Source organism: Anthonomus grandis, chromosome 9 (assembly GCF_022605725.1).
Source record: "Anthonomus grandis grandis chromosome 9, icAntGran1.3, whole genome shotgun sequence".
Classification (NCBI taxonomy): Eukaryota; Metazoa; Arthropoda; class Insecta; order Coleoptera; family Curculionidae; genus Anthonomus; species Anthonomus grandis.
Genome location: NC_065554.1, coordinates 20,625,833 through 20,650,329, shown reverse-complemented (window position 1 = coordinate 20,650,329; position 24,497 = coordinate 20,625,833). Strand labels below are relative to the sequence as shown.

General features: G+C 27.6%; 1 protein-coding gene across 1 annotated transcript in view; it reads right to left on the bottom strand.

Moving 5' to 3' along the window:
* LOC126740558 (neuroligin-4, Y-linked-like) overlaps window positions 1–23,155 on the bottom strand; it is a 63,558-nt gene extending 40,403 nt beyond the window's left edge. The window contains exons 1-2 of the mRNA XM_050446643.1: window positions 22,252–23,155; window positions 16,525–16,721 (exon numbers count right to left, since the gene is read on the bottom strand). Of these exons, the coding sequence (XP_050302600.1) occupies window positions 16,525–16,721; window positions 22,252–22,481 (427 nt within the window). The 5' untranslated portion in view covers window positions 22,482–23,155. The remainder of the gene's footprint in view (window positions 1–16,524; window positions 16,722–22,251) is intronic.
* Between the last annotated feature and the right edge of the window lie 1,342 nt (window positions 23,156–24,497).

Here is a 24,497-nt window from a genome sequence, read left to right as displayed (position 1 = left end):
TGCTCCTTTTAAAGAATCTAGAGTGACAAAACCTCATGCTCCGATTTTCAAACATAAAATGTTCGAGAATCATTTAATTCATCTCCTGTATAAACATTAAGCACAATGTTTAATCGTTCGCAATTGTTTTAGCATTTCCTAGCACCAATTGGTTCGACCACCTTTAAGTTTTGTTAAATATTGTGGGTTCTAACGCAAACAAAAATTTTTTTACAGCTAAATGCTTAAGCAATATACCATTGATCTTTGCTATACACATTTTTAAAGATTCCTCAATCTCACGTAAAGTTACATACAGTTTTTAATACATTGCAATAGTATTCCTTAAGCATTTCTTAGCACCAATTAACCCGAGTAATTTTTTAAGCTTTTGTAAGTTTATGTGGAATCCCACCCGAACAAAATTTTTTTCACAATTAAATACTACTGCTATATATCATTAATGTTCGCCATACAAATTCTCAAGGCTTCCTCAATATCACATAAAGTTACTTGATAATCCTTATTTAGCAGTTCTTGCATAGCTTCAATGTTTTTTAAAACAACAACTGAATTTGAAGCAAATCCTCTTTTTTATATTTGAGAAAATAAAATTAAATATACCAGCGTTTCACAGTACAAAAGGAGCTTAATCGGCAAAAGTGTGAGTTAATTCATAGATAAATTCTTGATTTGATACTATATCAATCATCTCATGAAATTACGCAAGGATACCTCAATGTCTTCGCTAAGAAACGTTCATTGTAAGGAGTTACTGTAAACATCACAAGTCATGCTTGGTTCACATTTAGTGTTGCCAATGCTCAAAATACAAATAGCATCTTTTTTTCGTGTTAGCTATTGGTAGCTGTCATTTTTTTTAGGTACACATGGCACAAAGTTTTTAAATGTAGTCAAATATTTAAACAGTTTATCTTGATATTTTAAATGGTACATAACAGACGCAGAAGTTCTTTTCTGAACGCCCAATTGAATTTTTGCTACCATCGTTTCTACAAAGGAAAGACAATTTGTAAATGCTTTTTTTAAGCTTTTAGATCTACATTACAAAACAAAACTAAATATCAATTAAAATGTGATGACTTTTCAAAAGAAGTCTTTTATAAAATAAATTTACATTTTACGACATTATATTAAAATGATAGACTTGACGGCCATGTCATAAATCCAACCACGAAGTAAGTTTATAAACACAACATTGTTGATTACTGTTTCTGGCCGGTGTATAAACTTGATGATTGACAGCCTAATTAGTACATACACTGCACAATCACGTTATTTGATGCTCCTGTAATATTTTTGGTGAAACCGTATATTCCTATTTACCAGTTTCAATTTTTCAGCACTTAAAATCATTACCATTTTAAGTTTTGTTAGGCTTAGATTATATTATATGTACATTAAACACAAAATGTAACAAACGTCGTATAGATAAGAAACTAGACGAAATAATAAAAAAAAATCTAATCAAGCTCTTCTCCAAACATGTCAGTTATGGAGTGTAATCTCCACAAAACACGACGCTATCCAGACTAGTTCCACTATGCGCTAAACTCCACTTTTTATGACTTTGCACCCACCTTAATTTTCGGTCCTTAATTCCTTTTTCTCCGAGGCAATAACCCTTCTAATATTTACTGGGGACGCCGAATAAACGTGTTCAAAGAAAATTGGTCCCGTGTTACTGGAGAATTAAAAACTGAATAACTGCGAGGACTTAATCTTGGGAAAAGAAAACATTTGAAAAATTAGTTTTTCTTATTGTATGCTATATAAATTCTTATTGGGTTGCGTTTTTTGCTTTAAGAGTAAAAGTTTATTAAATTTGTATTTGAACTAAAATAAATGAATTATAATTTGCTTTTCTCAATGTAAGTAGCTTATTTTAAAAGCAAAAAAGCTCGCTTTGCGGTTGGTCTATTTTCAGATTTAAATTAAATTTTAAAATGTTAACTTTTACTTTATTTATTCTACACAAGAGAAGTAATTACTACCGTTTTTACCTTTTTGAATATAAATAGAAACTTGAAATAATAACGAGATTTGCAGACCTGTAGGGGAGGTTAAAAGAGAAATTACCCGGAGCATGGTGTAATTGGCAGGCGCTTAATATTTAGCTTGTTTATTGTGAGTTTTCTTGTTAATAATTTCTGAGAAACTCAGATCCTGAGAAAGATAAATTGGTTAGTAGGAATTGTGTTTTTGTAATTAATTTTTATTCTTTATCGTTTTTAATCATTTATAAATATGATTCAATTATTTTGTTTACTATTCGGTTATTATTATTTGCATTTGATATCTCTTTTGAGTCTTTATAGTATTTAGTTACTTTTATATTTTGAATCACAAAATCGCAGTTTTGTAACAAATGATTTTTTATTATCTATAAAGGGTATCACTGTGAAAGAAAAATAATAATTTGAAAGTGTTACTGAAAAATAACATGCAGTAGGATTACTTAACTTTTTTAACTTTTCCTATAATTATTTATCTGAACATTTATAGACATTTAAGATAAGATGATCTTCGTCTTCTATAATAACTGAGTATCACTATGTCAAAAAACTAACATATTATTAGGTTTTAGACCATAGTTCAAAAATTAGGTACAGAAACAAAAAAAATTTCAAAATCAATTTTTTTTGAAAAATGTTGACGATTTAGGATCAGGATTAAAAAATGTGAAATGAACTGTATGGAAAATAATTACGTTTTAAAAAATTTCATTAAAACTGGATCCTCCCGTGCAGAGGAAAATTTGCTCAAGGAAAGTTTGCAAAGATGCAGCGGAACGTCATATCGGCTTTATTGATATAATGGAGGGAAATAGGAAAAGTACGCAAGAAGCATGGTACATGTACTTCTAAGCTCTAAGAAATCACAGAACTACTAATTGCCACACAATTGGTTCTGCCCTAATTCAACTCCCAATTTACCCTCAGACGCAAATTCGTTAGTAGCTAGCTAGTTAAATAAAAGACGAGGATATATAAAAGAGAGCCCTATCTGGTTTCTCTTTCTTTAAATCCCTATAACCTGATCGCAACCTGGCAGCATCTATCCAGTACTACTTCAGTAGAACCCGCAACATTTATTGACGCATCTGGTGGGGTATTGGAAGTGACACTTATATAAATCTCTAGTGCATAGAGAGAAGTCAGAGGGGTATTTCTTCCAAACCCAAAGAAATTGGACTATAATACTCATTAAATAAAATTACAAAAAAAGACTTACTATGTACTGCCAATATATTTTTATTAGCCTTTTATGAAACGAGATTTTAAGATGAGTAATTGTATCCAAAATCACAATCATCTTATTTTAGTTTCCTATCACTATCTGAGTTATTTTAAAATGCTGAGTTTCTTTATGACATTGAGTCATAGGATACATGAAGATCGTGTACAAGATGCTTTATGAAATTTAAGTGATTAATTCTGACAAAAGAAAAAAATATCACTTTACTAGGATTCTTTAGGATTCTTAAATTTTAGTTAAATGTTAAAGTCTAAAAATAGTAAGAATACTGACATTTTTATTATTATTACTTCCCAAATCATTTTAAAACACTTGCTAATTTCTAGTTTTATAAGGAAAAATACGCAAAATAATACATTTCTTATTTTAATTTTAACTCATTTCAAGTCTCCATTTTCTTGAATTCTTATGAAGATTCATTAGGATACAGCCTAAGAAGTGTTATCCTAGCTGAAAATAGAAAAAAATTTAAACAATAGCTACCTTTAATCATTTTATTTTAGGTAAATAACAAAGTAAAAGATACTGTCAATGAAAGTCATAAGACCTGACTAAGGAATTTTATTCCAGGACAGATCTTTGGCTTGAATATATTACTGCAAATACTGAGCCTTCTTAAATCTTACTAAAGCTAGTTTTTTTTTAAAATCAAAATATTTACTTAATAAAGATTGGCGTTTCTTTATTAAAGACTGGTGGTGGACAGGTTACTTGCAAGGATATTTATTAACAAAGAGAAAAATAAGGAAATTTGGTTTTTGAGGAAAGGATAAAGTCAAAGCAGTCAGCAAAGAAGCAAAATGAACAAGTTAATAAATACATTTACTTTGGTATGGGATATTGTTCTATAAAAAATAATCCATCATAGTAACAGGCCAGAAAAACTGCAATATGTCACGATTTATTCCAAAGTTAATGTGGTACAACAGTCTGGTAGGAAGTTTATTTTGTAGTTAAATATTTGAATTGTAATCCTAACTAGTAATTGAGGATAATTCCGAAAATTCCGAATCTGGTTGCTAATGTCAAAGAGTAGAAAAAAAAGCAAATTGTATTTTTAACGATCATGTGCAAAAAGGGGAAAAATAATGAATTTAGAACAATGCAAGGACTAATGGCTAGTTGATCCATTCTTAAGGTAAGAATAAATTCCAAGGATTTCCATTTACTTGCTTGACAATTCAAGGATTAAGATTAACTCAATTAAATATCAAGAAGATGAAACAGAAATACTCTGGAGAAAGCAAACACCTTTTGCAGATTACTGAAAAAGGGTTTAAATTCGAGACAACATAATATGTGGCCACTGAATAGAAAATAAATATTACCATAGTTAAAATATATAGACTTTGGTAATACCATACAGTAATTTATTAATTATTAGAACTAGAGTTATAAACAATTAACATTGTTTTAGATTTATCACGTAAATTTGAAATATTTAAATACAAGAGGGGCCTATAAAATTATAAGTATTTTAGTTTTTTCGAGTTCCTTTCTAAATATAATGGGATATCTTTATAAAATTTATAAAAACCGGTTTTACATTAATAGTGTTCTGAGAACACTATGTACAAAATATCTCAATAAATGCTTTTTAAGTACATTATGCCAGACGTTTATTTGTAAAAGAACTAATGAATTATTCCATATATTAGTGGAGTACATGAGGCGCTGACGACACAAAGGTACATATATCAATAAGTTCTTAGATCCCATATTATCCTAAGGTCAAGAGTTCATCTTTCAACCCGATAACAGAACCTCAAAATTAATTTACTAGCCAATATTTAAATAATAAATTGCGCAGTTAGAAGCTCCCACTTAAATAATAATTACCATAGTTGCATAGGGATGCATTTGGGAAACGCGTAATGGACTATTTGGATCGCAAGGAGTTTAATGTGAAATTGTAAAATAATACTGACAAAAGTGGATATCTGGCAATAACGTGAATCGATTTCTGCAACCTTGAGTAAGTGGTCTTAAAAAACCGCATGAATGATATTGGTCCTATAATGGCGGCTGCAGACCAACTGCATGGATATTAAGTATTGTTCTAATTTAAATCACATAAGCGTAACCTCTATTATTGTAATTCAAGTTATAGTAAAAACATATTTAATTTATACACCCAAACAATATATAGCAACAAATAAAATTACTACTATCTTTAAAGCAAATAATTATATTTGTCATATATATTATCATATATATTACAAGAATCATGTCAAATTTATACTATATTTTAATTTATTAATTTGACATGACCCTTTTAGTGCCATTGAATATAAATATTACTGCACGGTATATAACGTTCTTATTTCAGATAGGTACTTAATAACCCAAAGTTTCATGTCAATATAAAAATCAGAAAATAAATTTTAGGTTGGACCGTAGACTGCTGCAGATCGCCTAGATGCACGCCGCATACGTTATGACGATCGTTTTATGAAATTGGCTTCACGTACTACTTTATACATCGATGATGTTATATTAAAGGGGATGGGAATATTTTTCTGGAAAAGTGGAGCACCACGTAAAAAGAAGCAAAAAATATCGAATAATTTATTTAGCAATTTAAATATTTAACACATAAAGTGTATAGTTGGCGCAATTAGTGTGGATGCAACCGAGGCTCGTGTCTTGTTGACCATTACATATACACGTATTAGTTACAAAACAATTTCGAGTTTGCCAAGTGGCTCTCAGACAAATTAATTTGCATGCCGGTCTAAATATTTCGTTTTATGTTATAAATATATAATTTTTTTTATCTATGGGAGATGCAAAATGTTAATATTCTTAAAATTTGATTGAAAATTAGTGTTTTCTTATATTGATCAAGTAATTTTCCAATCGGAGTGATTGATTCGTCGGGTTAAGGGATCGATAAATAAAATTCCAGATTTATCGTTAAACGTATTGATGGAAGATGAGCAAATACAGAAATTTATTAATAAAAAATTACAGTAAAAGGCAAAATAAATTAATAAAATTGGTTTTTTTTTAAATAATTATAAATGTATAAATGCTCAAACCACAACAAAAGCCTATATTCGTCGTATTTAGTGATCGATAAATAAACGATCTGATTTATTTAAACTGGCCGACATTTTGCTAAATATATTGACATACTCGTTAAATAGATTGACTTATTCACTAAAATACAAAAAATACACTAACATAATCTTAGCATTTATTAAGAATAAAAATCTACATTCCTAAAATGTTAACTTAGACTTTTAAAAAGTTAATTTTTATTAAACAAAATCTAAAAATAAAAATTTAGAAAAAAATTAAAAACAGGAAAGGAGTCTGGCTTTAAATATTATTAAATATTTTTTTGCAAATTTTCAGATGTAATACTGATAGAAATAAAATCTTTTATACATATATATTATTTTTTCATCATAGGTACTGTAAATCGCGGAACAAAATAACATTCAAATAAATTATTGAGTAACTCCTAATTTATTATTATCTAATCATACATTTACTTAAATTAGTAAATGCTATTTCAAAATAAAAAATAGGTTTATTAAAAAATTATCTTTGGTCAAAAATAAAAAAGAGTTCATTACAGTCGCTAAAGATAATAGCACATTTTTTTAATAAAACTGTTTTTATTTAGGAAAGAAAAGCGAGCAGATTTATTTTATTTATAAAATTACAAAAATTGCTTGATACACAAAACTTTTTTTTTTATGTACATTACTTATTTTAACTAGCTATAACTGATGATTTAACGCTAATTTTTAACGTGATTTGTATGTCTATGATAATGATTTTAATCTTTATTTCTTATAGAATACAAAAAAAAAATAATGAAATATAGTGGTAATATTAAATAAGCATTTTGGTAACCAAACAGCGTTCTTTATTTCTTAAAGGAAAAGACAAACATTTAAGACTTCCTTAAGAATCTGGTGCTATAGGAATATTAAAAAGTAAGAAAAATATATATAAATATAAAATCCGTCCCTCTAAACATTAAAATTATAAATTAAAATAGAGCAAAAATAAAAAAATTGTTTCTATATAAAGATTGTAAATGAGTTGTTTATTGTATCCTCAGTTTATAATTGGCTTAGTTTTGATTTTTTTCTTGGATAAAGGTCAGGTAGAAGTAGTTTTTTGACTATATATAACAAAAATAAAAATTAAGCAAACTTAAAAATTGAAAGTTTAAAAGAAAATTGGTTAAATAATTAAAAAATCGTCCTTGAGTAAAAATTAAAGAATAAGGAAGTATAAGAATACAATAAAAGTGTGCAATAACAAACAATCTTCCTAATTCTCTTTAGACAATCAAAGAAGAAAAATGTACTTTATAAATTTTTTTCGTCCAAAATTAACTAAAAATTTGAACATAGTATTAATTTTTTTGCCGTAAAATTATTTTAAAATTATTATAAAAGAATTTAAAAAAATGGTAAGTTAAGGTTTTAAAATTGTTTTTTAAATAAAAAGAGTTGCATATCTTATTAAAAATAAAATTTATGAAATAAGTGTTAAATAATCTTATAAATTTTTCATTGAAATTACAGGAAAAAATAAAATGTAAACTCTAAATGTTTTCTAATAGAACAAAAAAGTGTATAAATCCAATTTGTCCATACTCAAGAAAGCAAGGGAAAATTATAAACTTCCTTAAAGAACCATGTAATGACAGACAAAAAAATTGTATTAACTGCAACATTTTCTTTCAACACTTTTTTGCTAACATTTTCATAATTAAATACATTGGCAAGTCAAAATTGTTTACAATAATAAAATTGATTCGAAAATTTTAAAATTCTATAAAACATTACACTTCAAATATGTATCAACTAAGAATTAAAATAAAATTGCTGGAGCTATAATTTACGACACAAAAAAATAAATGAAACTTAGAAGGTATAGAAATTCAGGAAAACCAAGAAATATATTAAGATATTCCTAAATTCTCTGGTAAAAAGATATTTTTACTTTTTTGAGAAAATTCATATTTTTAAGAAAAGTAAAATAATACAACAATTTGGTTTTGGAGAAAAAATCGAATAAAATTACAAGCGAATCTATTTATATTAATTCATAATTTAGTAAAAATATATTTAAAACTTTGACATTTTCTTAATTATATTTAAGACAAAGAGAAAAAAAGAATAAAACGTAAAACTAAAAACTTCCACGGTACCCTTGTTAAAACAAAGGTAGATAAAATTTACTGGTTATATAAATGTTATAAAAATAAATAAGAAAAAGTCACCGATTTATCTTATTTTTTTCTGATATTGTAACCTTAACCTTCTAACCAGTTCATTTATAAAGAAACGTCGATAAATCACAACGCATTTCAAACGGAGAAAATCCGGCCGATACAAGACGCGTTATTTTATACAGAACAAAAGCTGCAAGGAAAAGAATAAATAAATCGCGTTAACCTGAAACCCGAGGTAGACCATGCCAGGGATTCGGGATTTCTGAATTGATTTGGCCATTAGCATCGGCTTTTATTCCGGGATAAAGCTCTCAGCTGGATTAAAAATCTTTATTTATGATGAAAAAACTTGATGGAGAACGTATTCAGGTATATCACATATATTTGCAAATCGGCGAACCTTACTCTTTCATTACTAGAATAAATTGAACAAAGGGGGCAGCTGAAAGGCATAAATCTCGTTGTATAAATAGAAATTTTATAAGTAGGCTCCTATGCATACCATACCTATATATTTGACCACTAAAGAGAATTACATCAGCCTTGCTCTATGAACACTGTTCTTGATGGAATATGTCAAAAACCTATTGTCCAATTTCCTAGAGCATACCTAGGAAGGCTTATAATTTAGCTAATTCTATTACTTCATACACATAAATAGCAGTTTATGCTATTCTTATTTTTACGAATTTTTTCTTAGTCTTAAAATTTTTTAGCCTTTAAATATCAATACACATCCATTCTATACTTTATATTTATTTATACTTTATAGTAATTGAAACACACACTATTGTGTATAGTAGTAATATTCTATATAATGTGTATAATAGGCTTATTTTTATTAAGTCACAATAATTTCTCTTATACGAAAATTCGGTCTGACTAAAAAACTGCGACTAGAATATTAATTTTTACTCAATTTTATATGCTTTATTTTAAAAGTAAAAAATCCTCATTCTTCCATGCCCGTATATTTTAGAAAATGCTTAACTAATTTTTAAACACGACAAACCTTATAGAGAGGAAATTATATTTTTTGAGGTGGTATCCCAAGGCACTTCCTATTTGTGATAAAAGTTTCATCTTTATAGGACTCATCATTCACAAGTTATTTCAACCTAAACATGAAATCGATGCATAACTTAATTGGACACGAATGTTATTTACTTATTATTTTTAGTAAAAATTTCTTAGGCTGTCAAGCTTTTCTAGAGTGATGTCTTAGACACTTTCCATTTTTTATGAAAGTTTCATCTTTTTAGGTTTCTTCAGTCGCAAGTTATTTCAACCTAAATATCAAATTGTTGTACCTAATTTTACTGTACACGACTGCCACTTGCTTATTAATTATATTAAAAAGAACTTAGGCTAGGAAATTGAGATTGTATAAAGTGATGCTTCAAGATATTTCCAACTTCCTTTAGCAACAAGAAGCAAAAACTGGTATGTTTTGCATTTTCCACTACCCACACTTTGCTTTTAAAAGAAATTTGCTGTCTTCGCATTAAAAAGTAGTAAATTCTCATCCCTATATATCTTTAAACATATGGTTAAATGGCATACAATTCAGTAAGTGAATATATTGACGGCTCACTTGACTTATGTGTGAATGTGAGATTTATGTGTATTTAAAGATTTGTACATAAATTTTATATACAAGTATTACTTTATTTTAGCTAAGCTTTATTTGTGACATTTTTTTTTGTTTATTATAATAAAGGATATTCTTATTTCTTACTGGGATTATTCAACCTTTAATATGCTATCATATATATAATCAATTTATAACGAAACCTCCTGAGTCAAATTTCAAATTATCCTACTTTAAATGCCTTTATCAAACTGGTTGCATGCTCTATCATAAACATATAATTAATAAATAAAAATAAATCACCAACGCCTGTCTTATGATGTTTACAAGAAACATAAAGTTTAAGTACCTTGAATCAGGCGTACAATGTTTCCAAGATAGTGACTGATTGGCTTACATTTTAAGTTATAAATAAGTGGTTTAGTTTATATTTGGTTCTAATTTTATGAATATATTAGATTTGCGTTAAAAAAATAAGTTAAATCATCGATGGCTAATTCTCACCAAGTGTTGTAATATAGTAGATGCATAACATAGTACTTAAAAAAATACTACTTATTTATGGATTGTTACTACTTATACTACTATGGATAATAACTAAGTACTATCAGCTTAATTGAAAACTAATTAATTAATTAACCTCATATCCTTGATTGTCTACTTTCGAGTTCGCTATATATTACTATAAATTTTTTATTACAATTAGATTTTGTAATATTAATTTTCAAGAAAAATTCCTTGACGCTTTACTACTGGTCCATAATTAGACCTCACCTTTGTAAAAAGGTTTTAACTTCATAAGTTGCTTAAAAGATGGCATTAGTACAAGCCTCTTTACTCATTAGACAGTTTTAAAAGTACTTCGCAAATCTGATTTACCATTTACTTGTTATTTAAATATTATAGTTCGCTCGTAAATAATAGCTAAGACCGTTTGTATTTTTATTTCTACGAAATGTAATAACAAGATAAATTAATATTTAGTTAATTAAATTTTAATTAAAATTTATATACATTATTTCAGGCGTTTGGAGTTATTAATATAATTCCCCGAATTCTTTTTATTTAATTAGGCAATAAATAAATGCCTACCGAGGAAACAGTTAAAAATTACAAACACATAATTTGAATAAAAGTTTCTTGAATAGTACCAGAAATTTTAAATTCATAATCAAAATGGATATGATTCCTTAAATTTTTAGCATTAAATGATTGAGTATTTTGTTTTCTGTTTATTTGTTGTTTATTGTTTATACATGAAATAAATTGATTGGAAAAATTCACTAAAAACCTGATTAAGTAAATTACTGATTTAGTATTTTAATACTGCTTGTTTTATTAATAAAACAAAATTAATAAAAATAATAATCACATAATGCGATTAAAGGAAGTAAAGAAGAAAAAGGTGGCTTAAAAATATAAATATAAATCTAAAATAACTCCCCTATAAAAGTTGTATATGCTTTAAGTTCTAACGATGAACCAGTTTTTCATAAATTAAAAAAAAAATATTCTTTTCTCGAATAAGTCGCACACAAAAAGTAGAAAGAGATAAAGAGACTTTAGTTACTAGATGTAGCAATAACAAAAAAGCTAAAGAATTATAGTCTAATCTTTATGATCAAAGATTGGAAAGATATAATCAAAAAAAAGGTAATGAAGACATACAGATGAATATACCTAGAAGGAAACAAAAGAAAAAGAAAAAAAACATATACAAGAAACAATAAAGAAAAGGCTACATTCTTCTTATAGCTCTAAGAGATAGCAATGTTGAATGAAAATCTAGCAGAGTAGAACACAAAATAGCAAATATATAGAAGCTATCAAGAAATCCTTAATAAATCCATAATATCCCCGAATTAAATTAGAAATATAATAACAAAAAGTAAACCACATAAGGCTCCAGGATGAAAGCAATAAAGCAAATGAATTAAAAATACTCACAAAATATTAATTTACATTAAAAATACGTGCTCTAAACTCAGATACTTTTCAAAATATTGTAAAAAACCTATTTCATTAGTAACACCGATGGCAAAAAATCCGGAAATAATTAAAAAACTACAAATTAATAGCACCAACACCTGTATTTAGAAAATTAAAATAACGCTGAATAAAAAACTACAATTAAAGCTAGAAATTCAAAAAAACTCTCATTTTACTCCTAGGCTATTAACAGAATAACCACTGGCCAAGGTGTCTTACTATGCAGTGGTAGCACAAAATATCGATAAAATCAATGTTAATGGAAATGAAAAAAGCTTATAACACCAAATAGAGACAAGCACTAAAATGGCGTAAATGAGATTAAATTTAAGCAAAATCAAATTAGTAACCAGCTTCTTAATAAATAGCAATAATTAGCAGTAATTAAAAAACAGCTTGCGGACCACTACGGAATATTAAGAAATTCAGGTAAAAAACAAAATTTTGAAAACCATTTAAGGCAATGCTATTATAAAATATAAACAAAAATCTTATTTTAAAATTATATCGGGGTTTATTATAAGAGAAAATAACAAAAAAATTTTTAACAAAGAAGTTAAAAACTCAAAAAAATGATTTTCATAAAATCGTCGCAAGAAGTCGAATAAGAAGCATTATTCCGTTATTTAATTAAACATTATATTAATTTAATTTCCAGAGCGGATATTGTATTTATGCTCCTTATGCCAACTAATAATAATGAAAAATAGTATTCTTCTCGCAATTAGCGCTATTATTCTACACGCAGAAACCTTATACATTCTGGAAATATTACTGCCTTGAAAAATGTTGAATAATACCTAAAAACTAATAAATCCCAAGAATAAATAGTAAATAGGATTTAAACAAATATTTTTATAAACTTTATCTCCTAATTACCCTTATCAAAAACCCATTTCCGAAAAGAGTATCTATTTTAGTCAAAATGACTCACATCTTATATCCAACAGCTGCAGTTCTCAGACATTATTTTAAGCTCTCGTAGCCCGATCGTACAATCCAGCAGTTAACCCTGTTTTGTACTTTTTGGGGTTAAGTATTACACTGTAAACAAAAACTCGCGAAATGATATTTATAACGGTGCTTGGCCGGAAGCCAAAAGGGGTCCATCATATGTTCGAATGGGAGTCATTAATTTTAATCAGATGGTATTTGCTGTGCAGCCGGTCGAGGGCAAACGATTTTATCTGGGCATCCAATAAATAATTAATTATTGCATAATGGCTTGCAGTTTACATGGTGGTAGTTAAAATTGGGATTTATAGTAATTTCTTATATTTAAGCACAATATATCTTATGCATCTTTTTTATGTTAATAATTATAAAATGTGGATGTTGATCAGTTTATCTTTTTCTATTGCCATCTTCACTTCGAATGTGGCAATTAACAGAGCAATATTTATTTTTAAAATTGCATCAGCTAGTCGTTGTTGCGACAAGCAAATCATTTTTTAATCTTCCTTGGTTGGACCAGATAGATCAAATAAATGTCATTAATTCAGGTTCTTTAGATATGCTCAATTTTACGGATCATAGACTCGTGTACTCAATAATTGATATTATTGTTCCTAAAATAAGTATCAAGGCTATAATTTATAGGGATTTAAAAAACTTCGATAAGAGGCAGTTTGAGCTAGATGTACAGCATATAGATTATGAACCTATTTTGCAGCAAGCATTTTTAAATGATAAAGTGACTCTTCAGTAATAATCTTAACGAAATCTTTAATAAGCATGCTCTCCTAAAACATTCAGTAATTGAGAAAAAGTAATTATATATTACTAATACAATAAAGCAAATCATTAAATTAAAGAAAGCTGCTTTTAATAAGTTTAAAAAAACTGGTCAAACTAAACATAAAGACTTCTACCTAGACATAAAAAACTATTTATCTTTTGCTATTCGTAGTGAAAAAAAAGGCATATATGTCATTTGAACTCCACAAACATAAAAGGGATACAAAAAAAATTGGCATTAGTTAAAAGATTGGAATATAAAGGATAAAAAAATTCTCATTTGAAAAATGTCAATGAAATAAGTGTCGCTTTTGCAGATAGGTAGATACTACTGAATTTCTTTTGGGATATAAGGCTGGAAAAGCTTAATTATGCTGAATATGTTTTTAAAGACAATTTAGAATATGATGTATACATGTCATTTAAAAGAATAAAATCAAAAAGTATGGGCATTGACCAAATAAGTTATAATCTTGTTCTTTTTAGCATTGAGCTTATTGCTCCATTTCTGACAAAGGTGTATAATTTATCTCTACACAAAGGTGAATTTCCACAAATATGGAAAACTTCTATTATCAATCCCCTACCAAAAGCAAAATAGAATTAAAAATATTTCAGAGCTAAGACCAATTTCTGTTTTACCCATTTATGCAAGTGTGTGAATTAATAATGTTGGATATATTGCTTGAATTTGTAAATATGCATATGCGACTTTTCTTATGTTTCTTGCCTGGTACTATTAGATTTCAGTAAGGCCTTTGACCTCATAAATTATGAGATGCTGTTGGCTGAAATGAACTTCTTCGGTTTTTCAGTGAGTGTTTGCAAATGGTTCCAAAGTTATCTTTAATTGAAGACACAGATTGTGGAGCTGGATAGAGCAAGATCTAAACCTGTTGTCACTGGTTATGGAGTGCTCCAGGGTAGTATCCTTGGGTCTTTATTATTTAGCATCTACACTAGCGATCTTTCAATGCAAATTCGGTTTTGTTCTGTAAATCTTTATGCAGATGACACACAGCTGCTCTCCGGATTTCCTCCTCATAATGCATGTCAATGTATGCAGCAAATTAATAAGGACTTAAGCTTAATATTTATATGGTCAAGACAGCATGGATGATTTTGAACGCTAACAAGAGCACATACTTACTCATAGGTTCTAATGCATTAAAAAAATAATTTCTTCAATCTACTTTCACTACTTTGCATATATATAACAAAGTCTTTTCTTGTTCAGCATCAGCAAAAAATCTGGGTGTCATTTTTGATGAGGTCCTAAACTTTCAGGTACATGTCAATAAAAAATTATCGTGCATGTACGCTTTACTTAAAAGTTCAATTTAAATATTATTTGCCCAAAAATATCAAATTAATGCTTGTGGAGGCTCTTGTTTGGTCACAGCTAGATTACTGCAATGTTGTTTTTTACAATTATCTATATTAACATTCTTGAAATGAAGAACAAAATTCAGTTAGCTCAAAATGCCCCTATGCGATTTGTTTTCAACACCAACATATGTTGACCATAAAATACTAAAATATGAAAGGAGAGTGGCTTTACATTTTGGCCAGTTTCTTTATAGAATTTACAAGTCGAGGTACCCTAAAAATCTTTCAGATTATTTCACAGCAAGACAAGATTTACATAGTCACCGCCTAAGAAACATTATAAGATTTCAAAAACCTGTGCATAGAACTGAAGGTTTTAAAAAATCATTTGCCTACAAGGGTGTATTTTTGTAAAATTCTGTTATATGACTTAATAACATCATGCTCACTTTTCTTTTTTAAGAAGAAATACAAGGCTTTTCTGTTAGATTTACATATACCTTTATTGTAATGTTAAGTAATTTTAAGAAACGAGTAAGACTAAACACGTTTCTTAAAAAAAAAATAATAGTATTGTATGGAAACTGCCCACTTATACTGGAATTTCCAATTATTTAATAATTAATTATACTGCCTCGGTTAACATTTAACCCGGCAAGTTTGCCGTTTAGCACAGGACTACTTAAAAATCGACTAGTTTTTAATAATTCATATTAGTATGCGATGTAACCAACATTTTTTGGCCGTCTTTACTACTATTTGTCAAAAAATATTTTTTAGAGAAATAAATCACTTTTTAGTTTAAACTTGAACTAAAAAAACTAAATTTACTTTATTCTAAAATCCAACAATAAGTTACTATAAAAATGATTTTTATCAAAGAGCTTTTTCCTTAGATTTATGGGAACCCTTAAACGTATTACCATAGGTAAATGTTGCACGGTGAACATTCTCGGTTATTAATTAAACTTAAAATCAGACAATGCGACCGTCGACAAAAGATAAAAAAATCGCCACAGAAATTAATTAAACATAAAACTGAAACCTGTCCCAGACCGACGCTTGTTTTATATATTATAAAATACAAGAGCCGCGGCCCTAGAACGTATAATTAAAAATTTTCTTTTATTTTCCACACGAAAACCCCGGGCTTTTCCTTTAAAAGCGAAATTTTTGCGAGAGAACGCGGAAAAGTTCTTAATGACTGGGCAACGCCGCGGTTTCCTTTCTTATTTGACCCAGTTGGCTTCGCTTTTTCTTTAAGTTCGGCTTAGGTGTGTAGAAAAGTATTTTTATGGGTTTGTTTCGAAACTAACGGTTCAGCTTAAATGTTTTAATTAGACCTCTTGTTCCATTCATTTACTTATGTTATTTTGCTGCGCTGTTAAAATTTTAATTTTCAAACTCTATTTCTTACCTTGATAGGGTGCATAAATGTTTAGATATAAACAGTCTTCACTCTCGTATCTGAGGAACTCTTTGAGACGATCTACGTAACTTCTACGCTCCGAAGTCATCTCGTCCTCTTTTGGAAATTTTTGTGGGCATACTGGTCCAAAGTCTCGTGTAAATTTTATTCCCTGCCAGGAAGATGGACTTCTTGGTGGCATAAATCTAGAACAAATTGAAAAGTCTGATAAGAAAATTCACTCTAGCTTTTTAAATGAAGTTTAGGATAATGAAATTTTATATGATCCTTACTTGTCAAAAAGTGATACCAAAGTGGTAAGAAAAACTTCATTATAGCGGAAACAAATTTGCATTTCAAATTTTTTATTTTTTTTAGGATCTCAGGACATTTTGACCATCATTTCTTGATACATAAATTCGTTTCAAAATTAAACATCTCTGGACCAGTATAATCAATATCCAAGAATTTCAAAAACCAGTTGAAAGAAATTGGACTTATTTTTGTTAGTTTAATTTTAGCCACTATTATTTTTTACTTTTTTTAGCGTGTCAAGCGTTATCAATAATTGTAACTTCACTAAACAGTAAAGAGGTGTTTCTTTGAACCCGTGCTATATGTTACATATTAGTGCACACCCTGGTTTCTGCACAAACCCTGTAATTTCGTCTGTAATTCCTATTTCGTCGTAGTGGATTGTAATGTTCAAAGTCATGTAGATCTAACAGCTACGTGCTTTTTATATGTATTGCTTAAGGAAACAAAAAATTGTCTTAAGTCGAGTTTTTTATAGTAATTGAAAAATGTATAATTTTTTATATTATCAGTGAACTTGATACTATTATAATATTTTATTACTTATAAATGTAATATTACATTTTTAAGTTTAAAAGTGTCTTTTGAAAATTAAATTTACGAACAATAATAAATAAATAAAGAAGTTTATTTAGCATAATAGCTACATACATCACAATAATTATAATTATAATATAAAACAGTACTAAAGTCTACAAAGAAAATAAACTACAATAATAATAATAAACCAATAAAAGTTCATTACATACAGGGCTACATTAGGTATAATAGAGTGGTGATCAGCGTAATAAAAGAAAACGTATACAACAATTATTGGTATAATAAAACTTATAACTAAAATCATAAAAAAAATATAATGTACAACACAAAAAAAATAGAAATACTCTTAGCTATTCCTATTTAAAAGATGTTTTCTCAATAGCCTCCTAAACTGGTTTACATTATCACAGGTCTTAATTATCACAGGCAATTTATTAAATTCTATTGAGCCTCTAAATAAAATCGAATTAAGTAACTGAACAGTGTTACACCTATCCATTATGGCGAAATCTTGACGATGTCTAGTATTGTATATGTGTACATCCTCAAACGATTTTAACTTATCACAGATATAGCTGGGTAACAAACGATGTTTCAATTTAAATATAAACAAATAGACATTAAAATTTATACGTTCAGTTTGATATTTAGGACACTTAACATACATTTAATTAGTGTATATCGATTACATTATAAAATCAGCCTCATAGCTCTATTCTGTATTACTTCCGACTGGTGTATTTTATATTGTGGCAGATTAAACAACAACGTGGAGCAATACTGCAAATGCGGAACTGCAATGCTATTGAACAAAAGCAACTTTGTGTTCATGGAGAGGTTTCTTCCCACTCTGGTGATAAATCCAACTTTTTTGGAGAATTTTCGCATGACGTAGTCTGCATGTGCACAAAAGTTTTTTCACTCTCAATACTTATTAATACTTAATTTCACTCTCATAAAGAATGCTATCCCCATTTACAGTAATGCCCACACTATCCATGTCTATTTGATTAAGTCGTGACTTTTTGCCAAATATGCAAAACTTCGATTTAGCTGTATTTAAACATAATTTGTTAGTGCAAAGCCCGACAAATAAACTATTCAATTCATTATTTAGGTCGAATTGCATTTGCTGTAAGTTTTTGCCTATAATATACACCATTGTATCATCTGTAAATAATACCACCCTACACTTTTTAAAAACTTTTACCATATCATTAATGTACAGTAGAAATAACAATGGTCCTAAGACAGTTCCTTGAGGCACACCATAATTAACAGAAACACACTGAGATATACTATTCTTAAACATTACACGTTGGATTCTGTTGGACACATACGACTTAAACCAACTCAAAGCATTATCCCTAATTCCTTCCTAAGAACTACGATAAATCTTTGAAGATAATGAGATTGATATAATCTATGAAATACGGTATAATCTGTCACATCGCACCATTGTCAGCAGCATTAAAATGTCTACTTAATAGTGTCAATAAAAATTCAATCAGTTGATGAACCAGTGAATATTGAGGTAAAATGTCTGGTAATAATATAATCTAGTATATATGGAAAAGCAGGGTAGAAGAGAGTTAGTTGTCTTAAGGTCCTACTTTCTTCAAGCAATTCATAAAGTGACTCTTTTATTTCGACAACAATTTATAGTAACCCCTCAATCAGTATTTAGGCTTTGTAGAAAATGAATAATTTAAGAGAGTATTAATATTTTTCTTATTACATTTTATTTTAAATAATTTTTAATTTATTGTTACGTTTTAGTCACTCTTTTTTAGGCAATTTTAAGAACAAAATGAATTTTGATTTATGAAAATTAAAAAAAAAATTTTGAATTCTCCTATGATGAAAAAAGTAGTAGAGATCAATTGAATTGCTAAAACTCTTTTTCTAAAGACTTCAGATAAGAATTTAATAAGACTTTTCAGAAATACATAATTACGAAAATTGTAATAACTTTTTGAGACTTAAATTTTTAAAACTTTTACTTTGTCATAATAATATATTTTTTTCAAATATAATAAAAATACATATCTAAATGATAAATAATTTCTAATTTTAAAATTAGAATATTTAGAAACATGGAAAACTTCTTGCAAATTGTATTTTTTTTTCATTACTTTAAATTTGACATAAAATTAGCAGATGACACTTCTCTTATTCATATTATGAAATAGATAAATACAGCGGTAAAGCAGACATTTTAGCAGCTTTTATCAAACTTATTAATTTTGTGGTTACAATTTTATTTTCAAATATGTAGTCTATATTTATTATAAATAACTACTTATTTTTTAATGAGTAATTTTCATTTATAGATGTATTCACAAACTAGTAAATATTTAAAATATTGCCTTTAACAGTAACAAAAAATGACGAACAGGTTTATTTCCATATTTCTTATAAATACAAAATTATAAATTTACACAAGGTTTTACATTATTTACAAGAAAATAATACAATAATTTCAATTATATTATTATTTTATTTTTTTACCTTTTAGTATTGTATTAGGGAATAGATATTTTCCATAGAAAAAATTAGTTTATATTTTCTATGCATAATATTATTTATTATTATATATTTTTTTATTAAAGGGAAGTAAATATGTAAAAAGTGTAAAGAGTGCATGACGTGATAATCCTAAAAAATACCTTTTATCACCTATATTCTGATATCTTAAAACTATGTCAATCTACTCTAATCTTTATAAAATATCAAGAAATGTTCGATCGACATAAACAGGAAAAAGTTTCAGCGATATTTTAATACAGAAAAGGCTAATAATACGTTTAAAACTACATCGCAACATATTTCTTTAGTTTCAACTAGTGATATTTTACGTTTATATCAATAACTATATAATTAACTAAAATTTCAATGTAAAATGAAAATCCTTCAGTCTCTTTTCCTCCACTCATTTATTAAACAATTAGTTAGCTTAAAATTCCCTACATGTTTCGGACACAGTGGTGTCCATCATCAGGGGGTAAAAGGTTTAAAATTGGTAACAGGCACACGCCCCAGGGTTTGATTAGATATAAAAAACCCTCTATTTATTACTATTGTTTTCAATTTTAATTTTTTATTTTTATTTGTTTACATTCTGTTGTTGACCAATATTTCTTCACTATATGTTCTTCACTATTAAAATTTTAATATTTACTAATATCATGCACACTAGTCTTTGGCCTTTTAACACATGCTAATTTATTAGGGTTAGGAAGCTTAAAAAAATGCTTTGGCAAAAAATACTACAAAAATAGAAGCAAATTTACATTTTCTTTTTTTCAGCATTATTTTTCACGAATTTAAAAAACTATATATAAAAATTATATATATTTCACTATGTATAATATAGGATATAAAATTAAGATTTATTTATATATGATAAAGCTACGATTTTTCATTAAAATTTTAGTTCATTAGAATTTAATGTAAATTTAATTCGTTACCACATTATTTTAGCATCAAAATAATGTTTAATAATTTCTTCTGATTTTAAAGAAACAACGTTTATTTACAAAATTTAGATTTTTTTTTAATACTCAATTCATGCTTACAATAAGCTCCAATTCTTACATAAAAACTCACATCGTGCTGTATTTTGTTGTATGTTTCTTAGGACTACAATTAGTTGTACGTTAGAACTACAAAACCTATAAGAGATCTAGGAAACATTTAATACAAATAAACAAACAAAATAACTATCTAGCCCTATTTTTATATGTTCTGTGCCTTAATGTTCTTATAAAGGTGAAAAAAAAAACAATTTTTGCAATTGTTTAAAACAAGAACTAAGATGTCCATTAATACGCATTCATACGTTGAAAATTCAGTGGGTTTTTTGATAATGAAATTGCGAGCACAGAAACTAGAATGACCCAAAAATTGTCTAACTGATTAAAAAATGTAATAATAATAACAATGTAAAAAATTTTTCATTGCTTGAATTAAAATAGTTTTTTTAATTATATGTATAGGAGTTAGAAAAAATGTGATATATATTACTTATGGCTTATATGTATAGCTAAACACATTCAAATACCTATAGAAATGCTAAAATTGTAAAATAAATATATTTTTGATAAAATTTGTGTTAACAAAAATTATATTTTAGCCGATATTAGATAAGGAATTTATTTCATAAAAATTGGCAGAACCATTAACTGAAAAGCTTACAGTACAGTTAGTAAAACTTATATATTAATTTCTTGTAGTGAATATTGATAGTTTTACGTATATAGAGAAACTTCATTTAATAAGTGTCTATTTTTTTTTCAAAAAAATCTTACCGAACAAAAATTTATGACAAATATTAAACTGATCTTTTAAAATTACAAAATTTATTTAGATATTTTGAAAACTTTTAAAAATAACCAAAACCAATAAAAGTTTTACGATCTTGAGATTTTTAATTGCTATTGATTATTCTAAAATAACTTGGCTAGGAATAAAAATAAAAAGAAACTTATGAGACGTTTTGAATGATGTCATTGTATAATAAATTCTACTTATTTTTTTAATTTTTTTTATTATTTTTTATTTTTTTTATTTTAATTATTTTTAAGACTCCAAGTATTAATTCTCCATCCCTATTTGAAAGAAAATTTAATGACATTAAATTTTCTTTTAAAGATCACAAAAAAATTACAGGACTTAAGTAGATCTTTATTATTTGAAAGACCTTATACTAAATATTTTGAAAAACATGAAAAAAAATCTTGCATTAGTATCGTTTACTGACTAAATAAAATTCATTGAAAAATATCTTGAATAGGTACTTAAATGTTAATAGGTACTTGATAAATTACAGTTATGTTTTTGAACTTAATAAACATTTTTTCTATAATTAATTTGACTTACCGCAGTTGGTTTATAGGTGGCGCCGCATATGGTATGCCTCTGTACACCTCCACCGGAGACAGTGAAGAATTCCTAAATTGCACTATTGTTCCCTGTATGATTCCTTGCTTCTTAAGGAACACTTCACGTGTTTTTATCACTTGTGAATAATAATAATCATTCGATTGACACAAGGTAAACGAGTAAAAAGTCACAAATATTGTCACGGATTTCGTTAGATAGTTTGACATGTTGCGGAAATATTTTTCGTACAGCGGATATCCTTATGACTATTTGGCCTCCATTTAGAAACAGTTTAAGACCCTAATTAAAGTCTTCCCATGAAATCAAAACAATGTATTCGTTTAAACTAAAATCAATTATTGACTTGTCGATTCAGAAACTAAAATGTTTATATTTCCAATTGAACTAATCTCAGTTATTGAGCTCGTAATGTGTGATTAATTTACATCATTTTTAATGTGCGTCAGAATACGTAAATAACTTTTTTTAACATTAACTGATTGGAGGATGTTGGCGCCCAACAGAAAAATATTCTTCTTAATCTTTAATTCGCTATAAATTTACATTCGACGCATTTGTAGCGTAATAAAGTCGAAAACTAACAAACAGTCATTTTAATGTGTATATTTTGTAAAGAGGCTGTAAACTAACTTGATGAAACAAATATTGAAGTGTAACCTAAATAAATCACTCATCGACACCCGTTTATATGACTTGAGTTGTTTTTTGCACTTTATCGAGAACTTTAAACAAATCCCAAAATATGTCAGCACTTTTTTTCTATATAAAATATACACCCAATGTCACTATTTAAATATATAATTAAACTCGTTAGTCGTAAAAACACCGAATAGCTTTCGTTTCAAGCATTGCCGCTTGTCAATCGTTTCGTACTGAACTATTTTCACCAATACGTTGAAAATTAGACTTTAAAATGGATCGAAGAAAGATGGAAGATAACGGGGGACGTCTCAGCTAAGGAGTAACGGGGTCCAAAAATAGGTTTTCCTCTGTTAGTGTTTATAAATAAGTCCCCAACTTTTTGACGATTACATGCCGCACATTTCTTTAAGGTGAATGCGCGTGTTTCGAACGCAGCTTATGGGTTAACGAGGTTGCGGATAATTTTAGGTTATGGAAAAACAAGACCATATATTTTTTTTGGAGAATGTGTTTTTTCTTTAGTTCAAGTAAGGTTATTTTGAAAATATTTTTATAAAAGCATCTTGTCACCGGATGTAAGGAGAAACTATAATGTTAAATAATTAGTGGTTGGAACTCGTCAGAATTTAAAAACTTCATTAAATTTTCTATGTAAATAGTCCTTTTAATAAGAAGCAGATAGAAACCTTTGTCAATAATTTCAACTTGCGTTTAGACACTTCTTAAATAAAATAAGTGCACTGTTTGCATCAATCTACTTTTTTATAACGCAGAGGTACGCAGTACAATTCCCAAATTCAGCAAAAAAAAATATTTTTTAAATATTCTTAATTTTTTGCCTTTAAAACTAACCTCATTTTCTTGAATTTTAATTTTTAATATGTGGTAGCTAATCTGCCTCCTATTTTATCAATTTTACCTTTTACTTATTACCCTTGATTTGTACCATGTAGTGTAGTTTTTCGGTCCTTTTTCTTTTTATTAATGAAGACACAGAGTATACAATTATTGGCTTGTTATTTTGGTGTATATTAATTAATTAGTAGTGAAGAAATAGTTCATACTTATAGTGGAGATTTTAATTTTATTATTTTCAATTATTTACATTCTGTTGTTAACAAGGACTAATATATAAAACTGTTTGGTCCTTGTCAACAACAGAATGTAAATTAGTAAAATTAAAAAAAATCATAATAACAATTAGGTTGGAGACATAGAATCAAACCCTGGGGCGTATATCTAATACCAATTTTAAACCTTTTATTCCCTGATGATAGATACTACATGTATCTGAAACTTGTAGGAAATTTTAAATAAATAAATGCTTAATAAATAAGTAGAGGGAGACTGCAGAATTTTTATTTTACCTTAATTAGATTATTTAATTAGTATTTGTAAAGATTATTATTCCAGTTTCGTTCTTATAGAAGATCTGATGATGCCCAGTATAGACAAAACACGTACAAATAGTCCTTTGGCCTTATATTTCAATATATTTAAGACATGGGATTTAAAGTATTATTTATTACTATTTAAATTAATAATAGGCCTCTTTGAAAAAAAAATTTATCACTTCTTAG